We start from the raw sequence: 25,578 nt of genomic DNA, 5'->3' as shown, positions 1-25,578 counted from the left end.
GTACATATAACATAGATTATAATACTTAAGTCCTACTGGACTTAGTAGTTGTAGGTTGAAGGGAGTAACACACTCTGACTACAACTACCAGAGAGGTTTAGTAGATACAACTAGTGTAGGTAGGTGCACACACCACACCCTCACTAGATCATGTCTCTGGGAGGAGATCAAGTAGATGCTCTCTCAGGAGGGTCAGGTCTGCAGAAGACCCCCTCTAGATATGATACCCTAACATTCCAGGAGATGAGACAATTGTGTACCTCCAGAGGAATAAAACAGGGTGCAAACCCTACCCTCCTTCAGTTAAGACAACTCCTAGAGGAGTATGATGCTCTTAAAGCCTCTCAGGCAGGTACCCTAGGTACAAAGGAGGATCTACCCACCACAGATGAGTCAGATGGGACTTCAGATGAAGAGGTAGACAGCCAGGGCCAAGTAGGAAGACTTAGCCAGGCTAACCTAAGCTTACATGGGAGTTTGCATGGGGTCCCCCCATACAGACCCCCAAGTGGGCTTACACAGAGAAGCAGGAGGGACAGATCCCCTTCAAGGGAATCCATCCACTCCCATGTCTCTAGCATCTCTAGTGTTTCCTCTCACAGGGGAATGACTTCCCCTGAGAGAAAGGAACATGAAGCCAGAATGAGGGAAGCTAATCTGAGGATTCAGAGGGAAGAACTTGCCCTTGCCAAGGAAAAGCTTGCTCTGGCTAGAGAGCAAAAGTTAAGTGGGTCAGAACCCACTGGTGGCAGCAACATCCCTAAGGATAGAGACAGGCACTATGATAATAGAAACCTGAGCAAGATTGTCCCTCCCTACAAGTGTGGGGATGACATCCACAAATGGATAACTGCTTTGGAGAGAGCTTGCAAAGTACAGCAGGTACCCCAAAGTCAGTGGGCAGCTATCTTGTGGCTCTCCTTCTCTGAGAAAGGTAGAGACAAGCTCCTCGCAGTTAGTGATGAGGATGCAGATAATTACACTGTCCTGAAGAGTGCTCTAATTGATGGGTTTGGCCTAACCACTGAACAATACAGGTTGTTGTTCAGGGATACCCAGAAGACACAGACTCAGGACTGGACTGACTTTGTAGATTGTGCCACTAAGGCTCTGGAAGGCTGGCTAATGGGAAGTAAGGTTAAGGACTATACAGGATTGTATAATTTGATCATGAGAGAACAAATCCTTAACAACTGTCAAAACCAGCTATTGCATCAACACCTGATTGATTCTGATCTGACTTCTCCCCAAGAATTGGGAAAGAAGGCAGATAGATGGGTCAGGACTAGAGTTAAGCAGAAAACCCAGAACCAGGGCGGTGATCAGAAAAAGGCAGACCAGAAGGGTAATGATCAGAAACAAAAAGACCAGAAGTCTTCACCAGGCCCCCAAAAGGCTCAGGGGGAGGGTGGTCCCAAAAAGGATAAAAAGAAAGAAGGCCAAAAGAAACCATGGTGCAACTATTGTAAGTCCAACTCACATTGGTTTAGTGAGTGCACCAAAAAGGATAAGCCCCCAGCCACCATTGCCCCTAAGGCAACTGTACCCCCTAGTTCAGCTGTAAGTGGTGGTTCCCAGCAAAAGGGTGTAGTAGGGTTAACCCTGGGAACTGAGGAGGATTCTGGCCTAGTCAGAATACCTACTCAGGCTGTTCTGATCTGTGATGGGGACTTAGCTTTGTCCTCTACTGTAGGCCCCAGTAACCTGGGCAAGTACAGACAGACTCCTTTTATCAACCAAAGAATGGCTCAGGCCTACAGGGACACTGGGGCTAGTGTCACAATGGTGACACCTGCTTTTGTGGAGCCTGGACAGATCATACTAGGTGAGAATTACCTAGTGACCAACGCTAGCAATGCCACTACCTCCCATAGTGTGGCTATTGTTAACTTCTCCTGGGGAGGGGTAACTGGCCTCAAGAAAGTTGTTGTTAGTTCAGACCTTCCTGTAGAGTGTTTACTGGGCAATGATCTTGAAACTTCAGTTTGGTCTGAAGTGGAGTATAGGACCCATGCAGAAATGCTGGGGATAGATGCACATGTCCTTGCTGTGACCAGGTCACAGGCCAAAAAGTGCACCACTGAACAAGTGCTGGATCCTGAAACTATGGACCAGTCACAACCCAAGAGAAAGAGCAGTAGGGTTAAGGCTGTGCCTTCCCCCCTGCCTCAGGTGGTGGATCAGCCCTCCCAGGAGGATGATTCTGAGAGCCCTGAAGGAACTGTCCTAGAAGAACTTGAACCTGATCAGGTTGAGTTTCTTGGGACAGGGGGACCTTCAAGGGCAGATCTGAGGCAGGCTCAATTAGACTGCCCCTCTCTTGAACCCCTCAGACAGCTGGCTGCTGCTGAGGCTGCAGGGAATGCTCAAGGTACCCATAGAGTGTATTGGGATGAAGGGCTACTGTATTCAGAGGCTAGAGACCCCAAGCCTGGTGCATCCAGGAGGTTGGTCATACCTCTGAAGTTCAGAGGCTTCCTTCTTACCTTGGCCCATGATATTCCCCTTGCAGGATATTTAGGCCAGAGCAAGACTTGGGACAGGCTTGTCCCTCACTTTCACTGGCCCCATATGTCAGAAGATACTAAGGAGTTTTGTCGCTCCTGTGTCACCTGCCAAGCCAGTGGCAAATCAGGTTGCACCACAAAGGCCCCCCTCATACCACTACCTGTGGTGGGGGTCCCCTTTGAAAGAGTGGGCATAGATATTGTAGGACCCACAAACAGCATCTGGGCACAGATTCATACTGGTGATAGTGGACCATGCCACCAGGTACCCAGAAGCAATTCCCCTGAGGACCACAACAGCTCCTGTTGTGGCAAGGGCCCTGCTTGGAGTATTCTCCAGAGTGGGCTTTCCAAAGGAGGTCATTTCTGACAGAGGTGCCAACTTCATGTCAGGATACTTGACTGCAATGTGGAAGGAGTGGGGTGTGAACTATAAGTTCACCACACCCTATCACCCACAGTGCAATGGGCTTGTTGAGAGATTCAACAAGACCCTGAAGGGAATGATAAAAGGGTTACCAGACAAGCTTCGGTGAAGATGGGACATCCTTTTACCCTGCCTTCTGTTTGCTTACAGAGAGGTCCCACAAAAGGGGGTTGGCTACAGCCCTTTTGAGCTTTTGTTTGGGCATCCTGTAAGAGGACCCCTGTGTTTGGTAAGGGAAGGATGGGAGAGACCTCTCAGACAACCCAAACTGGACATAGTGGATTATGTACTTGGTCTCCGCTCCAGGATGGCAGAGTATTTGAAGAAGGCTTCTAAAAACCTTGAGGCAAGCCAAGAACTCCAAAAAGCTTGGCATGACCAAAAGGCTGTACTGACTGTTTACCAGCCAGGACAGAAAGTGTGGGTGTTGGAGCCAGTGGCCCCAGCAGCACTCCAAGACAAATGGTCTGGACCCCACACTATTGTTGAGAAAAAGGGAGAAGTCACCTACTTGGTGGACCTTGGGACTCCCAGAAGCCCCCACAGGGTGCTTCATGTCAACAGATTGAAGGCATATGTTGACAGGGCAGACATGGGGCTACTCATGGCTACAGATGAGGGGCGGGAGGAAGAGAGTGACCCTCTCCCAGACCTGTTGACTCAGAACCCTGATGATGGCTCAGTTGATGGTGTGGTCTTTTCTGACAGCCTCACTGCCCATCAGCAACAGGACTGCAGGCAAGTTCTGCAGTCCTACAGACATATGTTCTCTCTGACTCCAAGTCAGACAAACTGGTGCACCCATGAGGTGGACACTGGTGACAGTCTGCCTGTGAAGAGTAAAATCTACAGGCAACCTGACCATGTCAGGGACTGCATAAAAGTTGAGGTACAAAAGATGTTGGAGCTGGGAGTCATTGAACCTTCAGAGAGCCCTTGGGCTAGTCCTGTAGTCCTTGTGCCAAAACCTCACACCCAAGATGGTAAGAGAGAGATGAGGTTTTGCGTGGATTACAGAGGTCTCAATGCTGTCACTAGGACAGATGCCCACCCAATACCTAGGGCAGATGAGCTCATTGACAGACTGGCAGCTGCTAAGTTTTTGAGCACATTTGACCTGACAGCAGGCTACTGGCAAATCAGACTAGCTGAGAGTGCAAAGGCCAAAACTGCTTTCTCGACCCCAGGAGGACATTATCAATTTGTGGTAATGCCCTTTGGCTTGAAGAATGCACCTGCCACTTTCCAAAGGTTGGTGAATCAAGTCCTTACTGGGTTGGATGATTATTGTGCAGCTTATCTTGATGATATTGCTGTCTTTAGCTCCACCTGGGAGGATCACCTGGTCCACCTGAGGAATGTTTTAGAGGCCCTGCAAAAGGCAGGCCTCACTATCAAGGCCACTAAGTGCCAGATAGGGCAGAGCAAGGTTGTATACCTGGGCCACCTAGTTGGTGGGGGCCAGGTTCAACCACTGGAGAGCAAGATCCAGACCATAAAGGACTGGACTCCTCCAACTACCCAGACTCAGGTCAGAGCTTTCTTGGGCCTGACTGGGTACTACAGAAAGTTTGTTAAGAACTATGGGTCCATTGTGACACCACTTAATGACTTGACCTCCAAGAAGATGCCAAAGAAAGTTCAGTGGACAGTAAGCTGTCAAAAAGCATTTGATGACCTGAAGCAGGCCATGTGCAGTGCACCTATCCTGAAAAGTCCAGACTACTCCAAAGAGTTCATTGTCCAGACAGATGCTTCTGAGTTAGGTGTGGGAGCTGTTCTTTCACAACTGAATGTAGATGGTCAAGACCAGCCCATTGCTTTTATAAGTAGAAGGCTGACCCCTAGAGAGAAACGTTGGTCAGCTATTGAGAGGGAGGCCTTTGCTGTGGTTTGGGCCCTGAAGAAGCTGAGGCCATACTTGTTTGGCACTCACTTCAAGATTCAGACAGACCATAAGCCCCTCTTGTGGCTAAATCAGATGAAGGGTGAAAATCCCAAACTTCTTAGGTGGTCCATTTCCCTACAGGGGATGGACTTCACAGTGGAACATAGACCTGGGACTGACCATGCCAATGCAGATGGACTCTCCAGATATTTCCACTTAGAACATGAAGACTCAACTGGTCAAGGTTAGTTTAATGTCCCTAAGTTTGGGGGGGGTTGTGTAGGAGAGTAGGGTCTGCTTTCTATGTTCACCCCCACTTTTTGCTTTTGCTTTACTGGTTTACGACTTAGATGTGGCTGTGGGCCTGCTAATCAGACCCACAGCCCTGCTGTTCTCTCTCTAAATTGATACTATGTACTTTAGGTGCATAACCCATTTGGATAGGATCACCTTATTGGCCCCTGTACAGTGTACCCTAGGTACCCAGGGCATAGGTGTACCCTAGGCCTACCAGGGGCTGCAGCATGTATTATGCCACCCCTGGCCTGGCCTTCCATTTTGACACAACTGGCTGATCACTCAGCTGGGGCAAGGTCGTGTAATCACCCCTTGCTTAGGTGTAGTATTCCTATACCTAACTTACATATAGACACCTGTGTACCTATCAGCCACTCCTATGGCAGGCCTTAACAATCCTGGAGGCAGAGTGCTTGGTAACATGTGAGATGGTGCTCTAGCATGAGCTGAGCCTGTCTGCAGCTTTCGGAACCATGTCCTTATAGCTGTTCTATGATATAGCCTACCATATACTCTTAAGAGTGCCTTATAATCTTAAACGGTTATGGTAACTATGGTTTGGCTTTATCGAAACATGTCGTGTAAGGTGTCTAACACTGTGGAATAATACCCCCATACCATTTCTGGACATGAGGATAGTATTCCCCCCTTCTAGAGGGAAAGACATGTTAAAATCATACTTCACTGTTAGTCTCTGACCAAAGCCTCAGCATCACAAAATGGATGCTGCTGCCACAACACAAGTCTGACCTCCTGCTGCTGGGAGTGATCCCAGCCAGGGAGGCCTGGACAATAGGTTTCCTGCTTGGAGAGGTGCTAGCACCTCCCCAGACAGCCTTTAGTGTATTGGGGCAGGGTGGGCTGAAAGGAATGAGACATGCCTGAGGCACACAAGGTGTTCCTTGCATAGTCCAGTTCAAACCGGCGCTGGGGCACTCCAGCCCCAGCTCTGGCGCGAAACTGGACAAAGGGAAGTGGGTGTAACCACCCCCTCCCAGGTCCCACCCATAAGGCGTGACCTAGCAGGTATCCCAGCCCCCCAGATTAGTATAAGAGTGGGAGTTGGGCCTCAAGACTTTAGATTATCCTGAACCTGCAACTTGAACAGAAACTCTGGACCTTCGACATTCGACGAAAGAAGAAGGCTGAAGAATCTCCCTTGTGGCCAAGGAGTGGCTACCCTGTGCAAACAGGCACCATCAAGAGACTACCCTTTGCTTTGCTAAAGTTCTACGAGGGACCGACTGCAGAGCCCGACCAGAGCCTTGACTTCCAGATTTCTCCGACCCTGATCCACATCCACAGCAGAGCTGAGATCCATGGAGGCGACGAGCGACGTGGGACCGGCTACCTGGGAAAAGTGGCTAGTATCTTCAAGCGCAGCTTCTGAGGCACCCTCGAAGTTGTGCACCGGGGATTGAGAAGCCCCACCCCCAAGCACCATCTGCACCGAAGACCAGCCCCCCACACTCCACGAGTCCTAGGTGGGGCCCTTCTGCATTTTCCTGCTTGCCGCGTCTGTCCGGTTGCTTGCCCGCTGGCTAGTGGCCTTTGTGACGACGCATCCTGAAATCTTCTGCGCTGGTTTGGCTCCTCCAGACTGGCTCCCGCTTCTCTGCAAAGAAGAAGCACCCCAGACCTTCCTGGTCTGCACCAGAAGCAAGTCCTCCGTTCTGCGTGGGTTCCGCTTGCCAAGGCTTGGTGAGTCCTAGTCCAACTTCGACGCCGCCGACAGCAAGAGCCTTCGTGGGACAGCTCGCCTCCTGGTCCTGGTCGTCCTCGACGCTCCCTGGTCCTCGTGGCTGCAGCGACAAGCTTCACCTTCACCTGCAATCTTCGCGACATCACCTGGTTCCTTCCTGGTTCCACGTGGTCACTGGCTAGTGACCTTGACTCTGTCCCTTCTGCTTGCAGGTCTCCTCTCTTCTTGATCCCAGCCTTGGGATCCACCGGACACTCTTCACTGACTGCCTGTCAGCATCTTTCCTTCAGGCATCCATAGAAGTCCACGACGAAACCCGACGCAAGTTCACACCTATGCACCCGCAGCCTGTGGGCTAGGTAACTTGGGTACTCCGGTGCTCATCAGGGTAGTGACTATCCTAGTGTCTAGTTTTCCAGTCTCGACTTCCTAGCTACTCTAGTGTCCTAAATCTATTTAATTCAAAACTGTACTATTTCTATCGACTTTTACGCATTACGCGTGAGTGTTTCCACTCTGCACCTGAATCCCGTGGGCCTCCCACTTCCTAACCTTTGGTAGTATAGTGTAGCCCCAGCGATTCCCTAGGCCTAGGTCTATCCTATTTCCGTGACAGTGGTCCTTATACCACTTACTTAGTATATGGTTTGCGTGGCCCCTAGGGCCTAACTGTATTACTTACCTGTGTGACTTAATGTATGCTTAAATAAGACTGTGTTGTACTTACCTCTAATCTCATAAAGAGTGCTGAGGGTTTGACTAGAATAAATACACTTTATTTTATATATATATCTGTTGTGGTGTCCTTTCATTTGGTATTCAAGGGATTATATATGGTATCACAGCTGGCTTCACATGCCATTCAGAGTTTAGCCTAAGACTGCTCTTGTCCATGCTACCACTAGGATAGCTGGTCTATAAGGTTGACTTTACAACCAATCACCATAAGGGTTGTTTGGACTGATATAAGGTGTACACTAGAACTAGTGACATCATACATCAGGCCAACTTCTCACATTGGTGAGCAGCGGTTGGGATCTGAGCTTGCTGTTGTAATACCATTGTAATCTTGAGATACTGAATTGAAAGATCACACAGATATTGTTTAGGTACATATAACATAGATTATAATACTTAAGTCCTACTGGACTTAGTGGTTGTAGGTTGAAGGGAGTAACACACACTGACTACAACTACTAGAAAGGTTTAGTAGATACAACTAGTGTAGGTAGGTGCACACACCACACCCTCACTAGAATCATGTCCCTGAATGGAGATCACACTGATGCTCCCTCAGGAGAGGAGAATCCTAGACAGGTTCCCTCTAGATATGATACATTCACTTTCCAGGAGATGAGACAACTGTGTACCTCCAGGAGATTAAAACAGGGTTCCAACCCTACCCTTAGACAGCTTGTGGAGCTTCTGGAGGCCTATGATGCTGAAAGAGCTGCCAAGTATGGTGCCATAGCTGTAGATAAGGGTCTACCCACCACCGAGGAGTCAGATGCGGCTTCAGATGAAGAGGTAGACAGCCAGGGCCAAGTAGGAAGACTTAGCCAGGCAAACCTAAGCTTACATGGGAGTTTGCATGGGGTCCCCCCATACAGACCCCCAAGTGGGCTTAACCAGAGAAGCAGGAGGGACAGATCCCCTTCAAGGGAATCCATCCACTCCCATGTCTCTAGCATCTCTAGTGTTTCCTCTCACAGGGGAATGACTTCCCCTGAGAGAAAGGAGCATGAAGCCAGAATGAGGGAAGCTAATCTGAGGATTCAGAGGGAAGAACTTGCCCTTGCCAAAGAGAAGCTTGCTCTGGCTAGAGAGCAAAAGTTAAGTGGGTCAGAACCCACTGGTGGCAGCAATATCCCTAAGGATAGAGACAGGCACTATGATAATAGGAACCTGAGCAAGATTGTCCCTCCCTACAAGTGTGGGGATGACATCCACAAATGGATAACTGCTTTGGAGAGAGCTTGCAAAGTACAGCAGGTACCCCAAAGTCAGTGGGCAGCTATCTTGTGGCTCTCCTTCTCTGAGAAAGGTAGAGACAAGCTCCTCACAGTTAGTGATGAGGATGCAGATAATTACACTGTCCTGAAGAGTGCTCTAATTGATGGGTTTGGCCTAACCACTGAACAATACAGGTTGTTGTTCAGGGATACCCAGAAGACACAGACTCAGGACTGGACTGACTTTGTAGATTGTGCCACTAAGGCTCTGGAAGGCTGGCTAGTGGGAAGTAAGGTTAAGGACTATACAGGATTGTATAATTTGATCATGAGAGAGCAAATCCTTAACAACTGTCAAAACCAGCTACTGCATCAACACCTGATTGATTCTGATCTGACGTCTCCCCAAGAATTGGGAAAGAAGGCAGATAGATGGGTCAGGACTAGAGTTAAGCAGAAAAACCAGAACCAGGGCGGTGATCAGAAAAAGGCAGACCAGAAGGGTAATGATCAGAAACAAAAAGACCAGAAGTCTTCACCAGGCCCCCAAAAGGCTCAGGGGGAGGGTGGTCCCAAAAAGGATAAAAAGAAAGATGGCCAAAAGAAACCATGGTGCAACTATTGTAAGTCCAACTCACATTGGTTTAGTGAGTGCACCAAAAAGGATAAGCCCCCAGCCACCATTGCCCCTAAGGCAACTGTACCCCCTAGTCCAGCTGTAAGTGGTGGTTCCCAGCAAAAGGGTGTAGTAGGGTTAACCCTGGGAACTGAGGAGGATTCTGGTCTAGTCAGAATACCTACTCAGGCTGTTCTGATCTGTGATGGGGACTTAGCTTTGTCCTCTACTGTAGGCCCCAGTAACCCGGGCAAGTACAGACAGACTCCTTTTATCAACCAAAGAATGGCTCAGGCCTACAGGGACACTGGGGCTAGTGTCACAAAGGTGACACCTGCCTTTGTGGACCCTGGACAGATCATACTAGGTGAGAATTACCTAGTGACCAACGCTAGCAATGCCACTACCTCCCATAGTGTGGCTATTGTTAACTTCTCCTGGGGAGGGGTAACTGACCTCAAGAAAGTTGTTGTTAGTTCAGACCTTCCTGTAGAGTGTTTACTGGGCAATGATCGTGAAACTTCAGTTTGGTCTGATGTGGAGTACAGGACCCATGCAGAAATGCTGGGGATAGATGCACATGTCCTTGCTGTGACCATGTCACAGGCCAAAAAGTGCACCACTGAACAAGTGCTGGATCCTGAAACTATGGACCAGTCACAACCCAAGAGAAAGAGCAGTAGGGTTAAGGCTGTGCCTTCCCCCCTGCCTCAGGTGGTGGATCAGCCCTCCCAGGAGGATGATTCTGAGAGCCCTGAAGGAACTGTCCTAGAAGAACTTGAACCTGATCAGGTTGAGTTTCTTGGGACAGGGGGACCTTCAAGGGCAGATCTGAGGCAGGCTCAATTAGACTGCCCCTCTCTTGAACCCCTCAGACAGCAGGCTGCTGCTGAGGCTGCAGGGAATGCTCAAGGTACCCATAGAGTGTATTGGGATGAAGGACTACTGTAAGGAATCTATCACTAACATGTCCCTTTCAGATGCACAAGTTACTACTTGTGTAACGATATATCTGATAGAAACTACTAGCCGCAGATTCCTTCACGTAGAATTATCCCCAGGCGTGAGATTGGATCCGGCAAACTTTTTGCGCAGCATCCCTGCGCGCCGGGGGCACGTCATTACGCGACTCCGCCCAGGCGTCGTCCGCGCACATGACATCAGCAAGGTCACATAAGTCCCACCCCGGCGCGCCTACGTCAGTTTTTTCCTTTTCATCGTGCAACGCGGATCCGGTTTGTGCTCTGGGCCCGTTTAGGCCTTTCCCTTCTGCTATTGCTGCGTGTGTGGAAACAGTGTGCGAATGCCTTCGGGATTTAAAACTTGTTCGTCGTTTGGCGGCCTCATGTCGGCGACGGATCCTCTCCCCTTCTGTATGTGGTGTTTGGGGGATTACCACGACTCCACTGATTGTGAGGCGTGCCAGCAGATGAAGCTGAAGTCCCAGCGTGAGCGCCAGATGAAACTTCTTTTGGCTCGTGTGTCCAGGTCGGCGTCGTCATCTCGCCCGGCCCCTGAGGAGGGTTCTTGGACCCGCGGCTTCCCTCGCCGACTTCGGTCTTCTCCCAGGTCGCAAGTGCGCCGCTCACCTCTCGGTAAGTGTCGCAGTTTGTCCCCGCGGGTCGGGTTCCAGCCTGTCGGGGCGTGGGCTCTCCGCGGGTGGTGCGGCCCGCGGGTCGTCCCCTTATCTGCCGTTTCCCGGCGTGTGGGCGACCAGAGCCCAGATGGAGACATATGCGGCGGCTTTGCAGGCCTCACTGGCTTCTCCTCCTCCTCATGGCACACATCTCTGTGTGCCATGCCCATCACCTACACTGCCAAGGCATATGTCAGCCACCCCTCTGGCTGGGTGCCTTATGCCTATGGTGTGGGCACAGGAGCAGGAGCCCTGTGCCCCTACAGTACCCAGGTCCATTCCTGGGAACTGTAAGTACAGTGCTGCCTTTTACAAGTACATGGTGCTGAGAGCTCGTCAAACACGAGCTCCACAGCACCATAATGGCAACACTGAAGACTGGGAAGTTTGGTATCAAACTTCTCAGCACATTAAACCCACACTGATGCCAGTGTGGGATTTAATGTACTAAGCACCCCAGAGGGCATCTTAGAGATGCCCCCTTACAGCTAACCTACAATCCACGTCTGCTCTGAGGCTGCCCAGGCTGCCACACAGCAGACACGTTGCTGGACCCCTGGGTGGGAGAGCCCCTGCTCTCCCGGGCCTGCAACAATGCACATCCTGGGTGAGGTGAGAAATCTCCTCCCCCAGGATGAGCAAAGGGAAGCTTCAAAGGCATGCCGCCAGTTGGAGTTTCCCCAGGCCACTGCAACCCCCCACTCTGGCAGGAAGCTTGGCCGGAAACCCCATACAAGGACAGGGGATGTGCCAGCCTGCCCACCCCACCCCTCAGGTGGGGGAGGCGAGGTGAAGCACATCTCCGGGCTCTCGCCATCTTGAAGATGGGAGGCCCTACCCTATCAGGATTAGGCTACTGCCCCCCTCCCACAGGAGAGAGGCAGGATAGGGGGTGTAACCACCCCAGGACAAGGACCCATTGGTCCCTGGCCTTCACCTACCTGTAACGCCCCTAAATCTAGTATTTAGGGGCCCCCTGAACCTTCCTTCCCCAGATCCCAGATTCGAAACTACAAGAAGAGCAAGAAGAACAAAGACCTGCCCTGCAGCTGCTAAAAAGAGGAAGACACCAACTGCTTTGGCCCCAGCCCTACCGGCCTGTCGACCCTCGAACCTGCTCCTGCTCCAGCGCGGCATCTCTTGTGGCCAGCAACCTCAAAAACCCCGGAGGACCTGGCTACCTTTGAACTCTAAAGCCCCTGGGACTCCCATGAGTAGAGGCTCTACTCAGAAACCTATCTCTAACCCCTGGCAGCAGCCCGGAACCGCGAACCCAGCACACTCTGCACCAGCCAAGCCTGGCCAGTGCCGGAGTGAACAAAGACCCTGAGGACGACCCCACGGCGACTGTGACCCCGAGTCCGGCACCCAAGGACCCCCCTCGACATTCCGGAAGAAGCCTGCAGCCTCAGAACAGAGTGCCTCCCCAACCGCGATCAACCAGAGGGTAAGATTCCCGACATCAAAAGGCACCCCTGCACCCGGCGCCCTGCAGCCCCCTGTGCCCAATCCCGGGGTACCCACCTAACCTACAACTACCCAACTTACCTCTCGAAGTGGTGGTGGCATCTGAAGCATCCTCGTCCCCGAGCTTGCAGCCTTTTTCCAAACCGGAACATTCCCATTGACTTCCATTGAGCGCCCGAAGGCTCAAAAGCACCCTGCACCCAGCCGCCCGAGTGGCCCTGGCAGTGCACTCTCTACACTAACCTACGTCCCCACTTGCCCGGAGTAAGTGACCAGGAGCCCAGCTCAAACAGCCGCGTGGCTTGCCAGACAGCAGCCACCAACCAAGGCCCCCCTATCCCTCATAGGATAACATTGGGCCTAACTCTCTCTGCACCCGGCCGTCCTGAAACCGCTGAGGGTGAACCAACTGTACCTACCTGACACTGGGGGACCCCTGAGTCTATGCCCGGAATTTCAACTCTGCCAGTCGGGTACTTACCCTTAAACCGCTAACTTCATTTTCCTCATAGGGTAACATTGACTGGCTTTTTCTTGAAAAATCTTCTAAGTGTGAACTTTTCAAAACTGCAAATATTCACTAAAAATCAGCCAAGTGACAAAAACGAATTTACTCGCCTGCTCTTAGGTGAGCTCCCAGTGCTGGATCTTGGTGCCCAGCCCTGACTCTGAAAAGTGTCCACAACTGTACTTACCTCTAACTCATTTTTCTTCCACAGGAAACCATTGTCTGCTTTTCTGTGAAATTTCTTCTAAGTGTCTATTTTTGCAAAATTGAAATATTCTTTTAAAATCGTACCATTTCTGCAAACGAAATTACTTACCTGTTTCTGATAAGGACCCCAGTCCTGGGTCTAGGTACCCAGTCCTGGATTACTAAAGTAACGATAAAGTACTCTACCTGCAATTTGAATTTCTTGCCATAGAGATCCATTGAATGTTTTCTTTGAAATATTTTCTAAGTGCTAACTTTTGAAATAGCTAAATATTATTTAAAAATCATTACAGTTATTAAGTCTACTTTCATCACTTGATTCTGAGTACTAACCCAGAGCTGGATCTAGGAGCCAGACCTGGAATTTCAAAAGTAATCTGAAAAGTAATTTATTACAAGACAACCTGAATTTACCATTGAGCTCAATGCATTGTTATGTTTAGGAAATAGGATTGTTTATTGCAACCAACTGTGACTGTTTACAAAAATCCATTGCTTATTGCAAAAGTATTTATATTCAATCTCTCATTCTGAGAAAAAGTATATTTTTATTCCCTTTGTGGTTCTAAAAATAAAACAAGCATATATTTTATATATATAAACCATTGGCCTAGAGTTCAGTTATTGAGTGTGTGAAACCATTTGCTGACTGAGTGTGTACAATAAATGCTTTACACTGTCCTCAGGTACTGCCTTACTGCTCGACCAAGCTACCACTTTTGAGAGTAAGGTCATACCTAACTTTGACCTCTATCAGCCTCTGGGGGACTGTGGACTCTGTACACCCTGTACCCATTAGGGAACAGTATATACAGAGCCACTTTCTCACATCTGCAAGCAGAGGGGACAGAGTCAAGGTCACTAGCCAGTGACCACGTGGAACCAGGAAGGAACCAGGCGATGTCGTGAAGATTGCAGGTGAAGGTGAAGCTTGTCGCTGCAGCCACGAGGACCAGGGAACGTCGAGGACGACCAGAACCAGGAGGCGAGCTGTCTCACGAAGGCTCTTGCTGTCGGCGGCGTCGAAGTTGGACTAGGACTCACCAAGCCTTGGCAAGCGGAACCCACGAAGAACGGAGGACTTGCTTCTGGTGCAGACCAGGAAGGTCTGGGGTGCTTCTTCTTTGCAGAGAAGCGGGAGCCAGTCTGGAGGAGCCAAACCAGCGCTGAAGATTTCAGGATGCGTCGTCACAAAGGCCACTAGCCAGCGGGCAAGCAACCGGAAAGACGCGGCAAGCAGGAAAATGCAGAAGGGCCCCACGCAGGACTCGTGGAGTGTGGGGAGCTGATCTTCAGTGCAGATGGTGCTTGGGGTTGGGGCTTCTCAATCCCCGGTGCACAACTTCGAGGGTGCCTCAGAAGCTGCGCTGAAAGATACTAGCCACTTTTCCCAGGTAGCCGGTCCCACGTCTCTCGTTGCCTCCACGGATCTCAGCTCGGCTGTGGATGTGGATCAGGGTCGGAGAAGTCTGGAAGTCAAGGCTCTGGTCGGGCTCTGCAGTCGGTCCCTCGTAGAACTTCAGCAAAGCAAAGGGTAGTCTCTTGATGGTGCCTGTTTGCACAGGGTAGCCACTCCTTGGCCACAAGGGAGATTCTTCAGTCTTCTTCTTTCGTCGAATGTCGAAGGTCCAGAGTTTCTGTTCAAGTTGCAGGTTCAGGATAATCTAAAGTCTTGAGGCCCAACTCCCACTCTTATACTAATCTGGGGGGCTGGGTTACCTGCTAGGTCACGCCTTATGGGTGGGACCTGGGAGGGGGGTGGTTACACCCCCTTCCCTTTGTCCAGTTTCGCGCCAGGACTGGGGCTGGAGTGCCCCAGCACCGGTTTGAACTGGACTATGCACGGGACACCTTGTGTGCCCCAGGCATGTCTCATTCTATACATCCCTCCCTGCCCCAATACACTAAGGCCTGTCTGGGGTGGTGCTAGCACCTCCCAAGGCAGGAAACCTATTGTCCAAGCCTCCCTTGCCGGGATCACTCCCAGCAGCAGGAGGCCAGACTCGTGTCTGTGGCAGCAGCATCCATTTTGTGATGCTGGGGCTCTGGTTAACTTTAACCGGGTAAGTAGGTTACAACATGTCTTCTTCCTCTAGAAGGGAGGGATAATATCCTCATCCCCAGAAATGGGATGGGGGTATTATTCCAAAGTGTTAGACACCTCACACGACATGTTTTGATAAAGCCAAACCATAGTTACCATAACCGTTTAAGATTATAAGGCACTTTAAGAGTATATGGTAGGCTATATCATAGAACAGCTATAAGGACATGGTTCCGAAAGCTGCAGACAGGCTCAGCTCATGCTAGAGCACCATCTCACATGTTACCAAGCACTCTGCCTCCAGGATTGTTAAGGCCTGCCATAGGAGTGGCTGATAGGTACACAGGTGTCTATATGTAAGTTAGGTATAGGAATACTACACCTAAGCAAGGAGTGATTACACAACCTTGCCCCAGCTGAGTGATCAGCCAGTTGTGTCATAATGGAAGGCCAGGCCAGGGGTGGCACAATACATGCTGCAGCCCCTGGTAGGCCTAGGATACACCTATGCCCTGGGTACCTAAGGTACACTATACAGGGGCCAATAAGGTGATCCTATCCAAATGGGTTATGCACCTAAAGTACATAGTATCAATTTAGAGAGAGAACAGCAGGGCTGTGGGTCTGGTTAGCAGGCCCACAGCCACATCTAAGTCGAAAACCAGTAAAGCAAAAGCAAAAAGTGGGGGTGAACATAGAAAGCAGACCCTACTCTCCTACAGTGGGTCTGTGAATAGATTACACCAGAAAGTCACGAACAACAGAACGGCCAAAGAAGCCGCTCTCCGGACCTGACTGTCAAGACAGTAATGCTTGTTAAACATGTGCAGCGAGGCTCACGTAGCTGCCTGACAAATGTCCTGCAAGGGGACGCCGCGTCCCAAGGCAGTAGTGGCTGCTGTCGCCCTGGTAGAATGGGCACGCAGCCCCACAGGAGGCTCCTTCTTAGCCAACGAGTAACAGGCCTTGATGGAGAGAACGGCCCACCAAGAGATGGTCCGCTTGTGCACAGCCCGACCTCTTTTGGCGCCCACGTAGCCAACAAAGAGCTGGTCATCCACCCGGAACTGTCGTGTGCGCTGCAGGTAGAACAAGAGCGCACGTTTTGGATCCAGACGGTGGAGCCTCTCTTCCTCTTTCGAAGGATGCGGAGGCGGAAAGAAGGTGGGCAAAGTGATGGTCTGCCCGATGTGGAGGGGCGTGACAACCTTTGGCAAAAAAGGAGGACGGGTCCTTAAAACCATCTTGTCCGGATGAACAGAAAGGAAAGGAGGTTTGGAAGAAAGAGCCTGGAGCTCACTCACTCTTCTGGCAGAGGTGACAGCTACCAGGAAAGCCGTCTTGACAGTGAGAAGACGCAAAGGACAGGTATGAAGGGGCTCGAAGGGAGCGCACAGCAGATATGTCAAGACAAGATTTAAGTCCCATTGAGGCATTATGAACGGCACGGGAGGAAATGTGTGTGTAATGCCCTTTAGGAAACGGTTAACAATCGTGGACTTAAAAAGAGAAGGCTGATCTGGAAGCCGTAAAAAGGCAGAGATGGCTGAAAGATAACCTTTGATAGTGCCCAGAGCAGAGCCCTGCCGAAGAAAGAAGGAACAGGAGGACTTCGGAAAGAGGGGTAGAAATGGGATCCACAGGCCTAGCTGTGCACCATGCCACAAACTTGTTCCACCTGCAGCCGTATACCGTTTTAGTGGTAGGACTCCTGGCTGCCAGAATGACATCGCAGACTTCGGGAGGAAGATCGAAAGCTGTCAACTGTCGGCGCTCAATCTCCACGCATGGAGGTGGAGGCTGGACAGGTTCGGGTGGAGGACCGTCCCCTGCTGCTGCGAAAGAAGATCCTCCCGAAGAGGCAGTCGGATCGGGGGGTCGATCGCCATGCTGAGTAGCTCAGGATACCAGTATCTTCGTGCCCAATCCGGAGCCACAAGGATGACTTGGTCGCGCCGACGAAAAGCGTCGCCGAGCGAGTGCCGCCTTGGAAATTCCAACGCGCAGAACTGATGACATTGCGCGCTTTGGTGGCGAATAGATCTAACCAAAGTTTTCCCCCCTGCGGAAAGAGACCTTGCACCACGTCCGAGTTCAGACGCCATTCGTGATCCATCAAGCACCGGCGGCTGTTCGTCCGCCCTGGCATGCAGAGAATCTGCCAGGTGTTGAACCACCAAGTTGATGCCTTGATGTTCCAGCCATGTCCAGAGGCGCAGAGCCTCCTGACATAGGGTACAGGACCCCACCCCGCCCTGTTTGTTGCAATACCACATGGCGGTGGTGTAGTCCGTGAACACCTGCACCACACTTCCCCGGACAGAGGGAAGGAATGCCTTCAGTGGAAGTCTGATCGCCCGAAGCTCCAAAAGGTTGATATGGAGTTGGGACTCCGTCGGAGACCAGAGGCCTCTGATCTCCGCCTCTCCCATGTGGCCACCCCATCCCAGGAGGGACGCATCCGTCACCACTTTGTGCTCCAGTTGGGGAAGGGAGAGGGATCTGCCATTGGCCCAATCGCGATTCGTGAGCCACCACTGCAATTGTCGTGCAGTGCCCCCCAAGATCTGGACATGATCGGACAGGATGCCCTGATGCTGCGCCCACTGGAACTTCAGGTTCCAATCCTGAGCCCGCATATGCGATCTGGCATGTAGCACCAGCAGGTTGCAGGAGGCCATCAGGCCCAGGAGCTGGACCATCATCCTGACTGAAACCCGGGACAGAGGCTGAAAAATCGGAATCATAGCCTGAATATCCCGACTTGTTGTTCGGGAGGATAAACCCGAAACAGCGTCGAATTCAGAACCGCTCCGATGAAAGGGAGCTTCTGAGAGGGACTCAGGTGCGACTTCGGCACGTTTAAGGAGAACCCCAGCAAATGCAGGAGGTCGGCCGTAGTCTGAAGGTGGTTGACGACTGCCTGGGGCGAACCCGCCTTCAGCAACTAGTCGTCGAAATAAGGGAAGACTGACACCCCTGACCTGCGCAGGTGAGCTGCGACCATCACTGTCACCTTCGTGAACACCCGAGGGGCGCTGGTAAGACCGAAGCGGAGCATGGCAAACTGAAAATGCTCTTGGCCTACCATGAACCGCAGGTAACGCCGGTGTGCCGGCAGGACGGGGATGTGAAAATATGCGTCCTGCAAGTCCAACGCTACCATCCAGTCTCCAGGGTCGAGGGCAGCCAAGACCTGAACCAGAGTCAGCATTTTGAACTTCTCCTTCCGGAGGAAGCGGTTGATGTTCCGGAGGTCCAAGATGGGACGCAGACCCCCTTTGTCTTTCTTGGGGACCAGAAAGTAGTGGGAATAACAACCACTCCCTACATCTGGCCCAGGAACACACTTGACGGCCCCCTTGGCCAAGAGGGCCGTGACTTCCTGCCGGAGAAGTGTCAAGTGTTCCCCCGACAGGCGGTGGAACTAAGGCGGCATGGCTGGAGGGGTGGACTGAAAGGGAAGGGTGTAACCCTTGCGGATGATCTGCAACATCCACTTGTCCGATGTATTAGCATGCCAGTGGGATAGATGATGGCGGACCCTGCCACCCACAGTGCCGAGAACGGCGTCGGGAACGGTGCCGAGAACGGCGTCGAGAACGGCGTCGGGAACGGTGCCAAGAACGGCGCCGGCCGGGGCCGAGCCGGCGCTGTGTCCCAATGCGGATCCCAGGTAGGAACAAAATGGTCCTGGAACCTGGGCAACGGCGGGACAAATGGCACCCACTGCGGCGCCGGAGGCGGAGCAGAGGGTGGCGCTGGGGCCGGGGCCAGCAGCGATGGACCTTGTGGCGCCGTGGCCGGAGCCAATGGCGCAGGATCCTGTGGCACCGAAGCAGGATCCGCCGGCGGCTCAACAGGACCTGACACGGGACCGCGGGGCTCGAGGGCGCGCCGGCAGGAGCCCGAGGCCTAAAAAGGCGGTCCATGGTAGCAAGAAATTCTTGCACCAGTGCGGGAGTCGCCGACGGACCCGGGTAAGGTGGGTAGGCCGCGGGACTCTCGAGCTCTGAAGGAGCCCCGGGGGCAAAGCCCCCGTCCCCCTCGTCCGCATCCGAGGACCGATGGGGGGACGTCGAAGAGCGAACACGCTTCTTCGACTTCTTTTTGTGTCGTCTCTTAACCGAATCCGAGGGTGAAGACTTGGAGCCTGAGGACCGACGACTGTGGCCCCGCGAGCGTTCCCTGGAACGGCCCCTCGACCGGGAATGGTGCTGGGACGAGTGCCGGACCTCCTGCAGCTTCCGGTGCCGCTCCCTCAAGGCCTTCAAGGCCATGGCCCGACAGTCCAGACAGGACCGGGAGTCGTGGTCGGTCTCCAGGCAGTAGAGACCGACATCGTGGGGGCCGCCACCGACATATTGCGACGGCAGGTCCCACAAGACTTAAATCCAGGCACCCCTAAGTGCACCAAGGAAACCAAAATGGTACAGGAGACAAAAGTCTCACAAATGGTAGTCAAAAAGTGACTAGGGTACACGATCTAACCGGATCTGCGCTTTCTGGCGCGGAAAAAGAAAGAACTGACATCAGCGCGCATGGGTGGCGCCTAAGTAGTCTCCATGACGTCATCTCGGCGCTTACGATGCCAGCGACGGACGCTGAGTCGCACAACGCCACCTACTGACACACAGGGGTACTGCTAGCAAAACTTTCCGGATCCAGTCTGACGCCTGGGGATATTCTAAGGTAAGGAATCTATCACTAACGTGTCTCTTTCAACATAATGCAATAATGCATAATCCTGTAAATGAAGTGTACTCATTCAGCAGTTAGGAAAGTAAAATGAAGCAATTTTTTTATTGTAATTCTCAAGTGTGATGAAAACCTTTAGATTTTAGGAGTATCTGAACTAATGATGACACTTTACTTGGTGATGCACAAATAAATATTCACTGAAACCCGATTTCCACACATGATGCTGTCTGCAAATCACAATGGGCTACCACACAACTGCTTCACTACATTAAAAAATTGTACGCCTCATGTCCATTAGAGTTAGGTTGGTCATGAATGTTTGTGGTACTAAAAAATGGGTTGCGATTCTAAAAAGTTTGGGAATCACTGGTCTATAGCATCTAGCAATCAGACGGCTTACTGGTGGCGCTAACGTGTGCTTCTCCCAGGCCGTTTTGACTGGGTCTGTTAGAGCCTCATTAAAAGTCAGCAGTGGCTCTGATGAGGAAGACCGCAGAACCTTTGTCAAAATACTGCATCTGGTCTCTTCAGTAGAGCGGGAAAGTTTCAAAACATCAGCAGCTTTCTTGATTACCATGTGAAAGAAGATCCCAGAGTGTGGCCTAAGAGACACCCAATCTCAATCTTGTGGGAAGGGTCCAAGGTAAGATACCCTGTCATGTCTGAAGATGTGTGTCAGTAAGTTAGCTTCCTCACTGCCATCATCCGTGTCATGTTGGATGATACCCTGCATCTGGAGAAGGCTCCAGTGAGTGTCAAAAGTGACATGCGTCATCTGCCAATAGCACTGACATGACGCATCCTTCTGCTCCTCTTCATACTGTTCCATCTCCACTATCCTCAGTGTGAGAAGTTGGCCTGATATATGATGTCACTAATTCTAGTGTACACCTTGTATCAGTCCAAACAACCCTTATGGTGATTGGTTGTAAAGTCAACCTTATAGACCAGCTATCCTAGTGGTAGCATAGACAAGAGCAGTCTTAGGCTAAACTCTGTATGCCATGTGAAGCCAGCTGTTATACCATTTGTAATCCCTTGAATATCAAATGAAAGGACACCACAACAGATATATAAAAATAGAATGTATTTATTCTAAGTCAAAACACCCTCAGCACTCTTTATGAGATTCGAGGTAAGCACAACACAATCTTATTCAAGTATACATAAGTCACACAGGTAAGTAATACAGTTAGGCCCTAGGGGCCACGCAAACCATATACTAAGTAAGTGGTATAAGAACCACTGTCACGAACACAGGATAGGCCTAGGCCTAGGGAATCGCTGGGGCTACACTACACTACCAGGAACTAGGAAGTAGGAGGCCCACGGGATTCAGGTGCAGAGTGGAAACACTCACGTGTAATGCGTAAAAGTCGATAGAAATAGTGATAGTTAGAAATTAAGCGTTTTAGGACACTTCTGAAGTAGCTAGGAGTTCGAGACTCGGAAACTAGATGCTAGGATAGTTAATACCCTTGTGAGCACCGGAGTACTCAAGTTACCTAGCCCACGGGCTGCGGGTGCATAGGTGTGAACTTGCGTCGGGTTTCGTCGTTGACTCCTATGGATGCCTGAAGAAAAGTTGCTGACAGGCAGTCAGTGAAGAGTGTCCGGTGGTTTCCGGGGATGGAATCGTGAAGAAGGAGACCTGCAAGAAGAGGGGACAGAGTCTAGGCCACCAGCCCGGGACCAGGAAGGAGCCAGGCAATGTCGTGAAGATGCAGGTGAAGAGGTGAAGCTTGTCTCAGCATCCACGGGTACCGAGGATGACCAGAACCAGGAGGTGAGCTGTCCCACGAAGGCTCTTGCTGTCGGCGGCGTCGATGTCGAGTTAGGACCCAACAAGCCTTGGCAAGCGTAACCCACGCAGGATGGCGGACTTGCTTCTGTTGCAGACCAGGAAGGTCTGGGGTGCTTCCCTTTTACAGGGGAGTGAGTGCTAGTCTGGAGGAGCCGTACCAGCAAAGCAAACTAGAAGGTTCGTCGTCACAGGGGTCACTAGCCAACGGGCCAGCAACCGCACAACACGTCGAGCAACTCAGGTGCAGAAGGGCCCCACGCAGAACACGTGAAGTGTGGGGAGCTGATCTTCTTTGCAGATGGTGCTCGGGATTGGGGCTTCTCAATTCCCCAAGCACAACCTCGAGGAAGCCTCAGAAGTCGCGCTAGTCAGTTACTAGCCACTTTTCCCAAGTCGCCGGTCCCACGTCCCTCGTCGCCTCCACGGGTCTCAGCTTTGCTGTGGATGTGGATCTGGTTCAGAGGTGTCTGGAAGTCACGGCGCTGGTCAGTCTCTGCAGTCGTCCCTCGTAGGATCAGTCGCAAAGCAAGCAGCGGTCGCTGGATGGTGCCTGGTTGCCCTGGGTGGTCACTCCTTGGCCATAAGGGAGATTCTTCAGTCTTCTTCCTGAGGTCGAATGTCGAAGGTCCAGAGTTTCTGTTCAAGTTGCAGATTTTCAGGGTAATCTAATTCTGCAGGGCTCAGCTACCTCCTAATATACTAGGCTAGTGGGCTGGGCTACCTGCAAGGGCCCTCCTATGGGTGGGACCAGGAAGGGGGGTGGCTACACCCCCTTTCCTTTGTCCAGTTTCTTTCTTTTTTTTTTTTGTTTGTCCTCATCTCACCTAATCAAGCGGCAGCGGGTTTAATAGCCAACAAATAAGGATGGAGCGGGGGGAGGCACAGTGGCTTACCACGCTTGCTTGGGATCACCAGACCCATCCCTTCTGATGTTTCTCAGGGATATGGTGTAATCATAGGACTGATGGTAACAAGCTCAACGAGCGACCCCAACACATTAACGGGTGCCAGATATTTAAGACCTTGTCCACAGAGCGCTCATACTCCAGCCTAGCCATACTGAATGCCGCCAATCCTCTCTTTTCGGGGGGAGTGGATCCTTCCATCTCTTGCAGATTTCTCTCCGTGCCAATAATATCAAGTACATTAATAACCCTTTATCCTGCTCGGGGGCAGAGCTAGTGAAATGCCCATCGGCTCCAAAAAACACCAAAGAGAGATTTACTTCCACCTTGAATTTAAAAATGTCCCGGAAGGATAACCCCACTTCATTCCAAAAAGCCTCCAGATTGTGACATTGGAAAAAAATATGCTCATCGTTGGCTAACGGGGTATGACACCTTGGACATTTCGGAGGGGGGAGGGGGGCAAACTTAGCGATCTTATAGGGAGTGTAGTAGAGTCGATTTTTAACAAAAAAATTATTTTTCTTTAAGCAGGCTGGCTTTATAAATTTATAAAGAGTTTGTCCAGTTTCACGCCAGAGCTGGGGCTGGAGTACCCCAGTACCGGTTTGAACTGGACTATGCATGGGACACCTTGTGTGCCCCAGGCAGTGTCTCGTTTCTTTCATCCCTCCCTGCCCCAATACACTAAGTCCTGTCTGGGGTGGTGCTAGCACCTCCCAAGGCAGGAAACCTATTGTCCAAGCCTCCCTCGCTGGAAGAACTCCCAGCAGCAGGAGGTCAGACTTGTGTCTGTGGCAGCAGCATCCATTTTGTGATGCTGGGGCTCTGGTTAACTTTAACCGGGTAAGTAGGGTTTAACATGTCTTCTCCCTCTAGAAGGGAGGAATACTATCCTCATCGCCAGAAATGGTATGGGGGTATTATTCCAAAGTGTTAGACACCTTACACGACATGTTTCGATAAAGCCAAACCATAGTTACCATAACCGTTTAAGATTATAAGGCACTCTAAGAGTATATGGTAGGCGATATCATAGAACAGCTATAAGGACATGGTTCCGAAAGCTGCAGACAGGCTCAGCTCATGCTAGAGCACCATCTCACATGTTACCAAGCACTCTGCCTCCAGGATTGTTAAGGCCTGCCATAGGAGTGGCTGATAGGTACACATGTGTCTATTGTGAGTGTAGATATAGGTATACTATATCTAAGCAAGGGGTGATTACACGACCCTGCCCCAGCTGAGTGATCAGCCAGTTGTGTCTGATTGTAAGGCCAGGCCAGGGGTGGCATAATACATGCTGCAGCCCCTGGTAAGCCTAGGGTACACCTATGCCCTGGGTACCTAGGGTACACTGTACAGGGGTCAACAAGGTGATCCCTACCAATTGGGTTATGTACCTAGAGTACATAGAATGAATTTAGAGAGAGAACAGCTGGGCTGTGGGTCTGATTAGCAGGCCCACAGCCACATCTAAGTCGAAAACCAGTGGAGCAAAAGCAAAAAGTGGGGGTGAACATAGAAAGCAGACCCTACTCTCCTACACTCAGGGCATCTCTTCCCGACCTCTGTAGACTAGCTTTGTATCTGGGCATCAAATGCTATGTGGGTGGCACTAGGGTCGGTGTCAGTTAACTGGCGAGACTCTAGGTGCAGGAATGAACACACCTGGGGCCAGAGCTGTTCCTTGAGGAACAAGGGTAATGCGTGGGATCGGGGAAAGACCCACTAGCAGAACTCCAAGCAAGCCCCAAAAGGTACCAGGGGACCCAGTGGCACACATCACAGGCTATAAAGTGTTTGGCCTTGGGGTGCATGAGGCCCCTGTGCTCACATGAACTTGAGTTGTGCTGTGACTACAAGGTTCACAGATAGACCACATATAGGTCTGAAAGGGACATTTGTTAATTGAAGTCAAGACAGGGTTTGGACCCTGATTTTGTAGAGGGCGAAACTCTGCCCAGAAACTCAGCACTCTAAAACATTTATAAAAGAGAAAAAGCTCTCCAAGAAAATCATGGAGGTGATAAAAAAATCAAGGCGACTATTGCTTAATGTGCATCGACGAGATTGGAAGAAAGGAAACTGATGTTGCTGAGGTGGGGAGGGCATTTATTTTATGGTCCCATTAATGCCACTGTGCCATTGTTTCTGATGCTAAGATGGAGCCAGCACCACCTACTAGCATAGGAGAACTTTAGAAAGGTTCTTTATGGAGTCTGGTGTCTGGGGATATTCAACAGGTGAGAAATCTGCAGGTAGGTGTATCCCTCAGAAAAGGATTAACATTGAAAAATAATGTAGCTAAAATAAGACACACTGCTATGTTGCTGCAGTAACGGATGACTACGATAACATAGTCAACAGTAATATAAACATACAATGAAGCAGCAGATGAAAAACTGCACTACAGGTGAAAATGGTTCTATTTCAGGCATGGTCATAAATCATCACATGTACCTCCACCCCTCACAGTTCTAGAGACAAAAGAGCATCAACATGTAACCACACCTCCTCCATGAACCTCTAGAGACAAAGAAAAGCATTACCTTCCAGTCCAAAGAAGGTTCCTTTACAAACACGTCCATGGTATTAATAAGCAGGTCTGGATCGTCACGATAGGCTCTGAGGGCATGTATCATCATGCTGTTAATTAGACCAGACTCCTTCATTGGCAACATCAGGTTTAGAAACTGACAAGTAAGGCGGAAGGGCATCATCTCTGGCACAGGTAGAAACTAATGCAATAAAAAATAAAATAAGAATGGTTATTGAATTAAATCAAATGAGATTTTCAAAAGAGGCCTAAATTCACAGAAGTAATAGACCGAAATATCACATTCTGGTATGTAAAGTATATATGTCTCCCTCAGTGACTAGAGTTGGTCTCACTACCAAGGACCTCGTTACGAGT

The 25,578-nt window shown here is 50.7% G+C and overlaps 1 protein-coding gene across 3 annotated transcripts in view; it reads right to left on the bottom strand.

The window, feature by feature from the left end:
- Nucleotides 1-25,578, bottom strand: part of PRKDC (protein kinase, DNA-activated, catalytic subunit) — a 2,754,228-nt gene that overhangs the window by 40,361 nt on the left and 2,688,289 nt on the right. For all 3 annotated transcript variants that reach the window (XM_085605657.1, XM_085605658.1, XM_085605659.1), the window contains one exon: nt 25,214-25,402. In XM_085605657.1, coding sequence (XP_085461783.1) covers nt 25,214-25,402 — 189 coding nt within the window. The remainder of the gene's footprint in view (nt 1-25,213; nt 25,403-25,578) is intronic.

Source organism: Triturus cristatus, chromosome 5_1 (genome assembly GCF_964204655.1).
Source record: "Triturus cristatus chromosome 5_1, aTriCri1.1, whole genome shotgun sequence".
NCBI lineage: Eukaryota > Metazoa > Chordata > Amphibia > Caudata > Salamandridae > Triturus > Triturus cristatus.
Note: the sequence above shows the minus strand (reverse complement) of the source record. Positions and strands in the feature narration are given on the sequence as shown.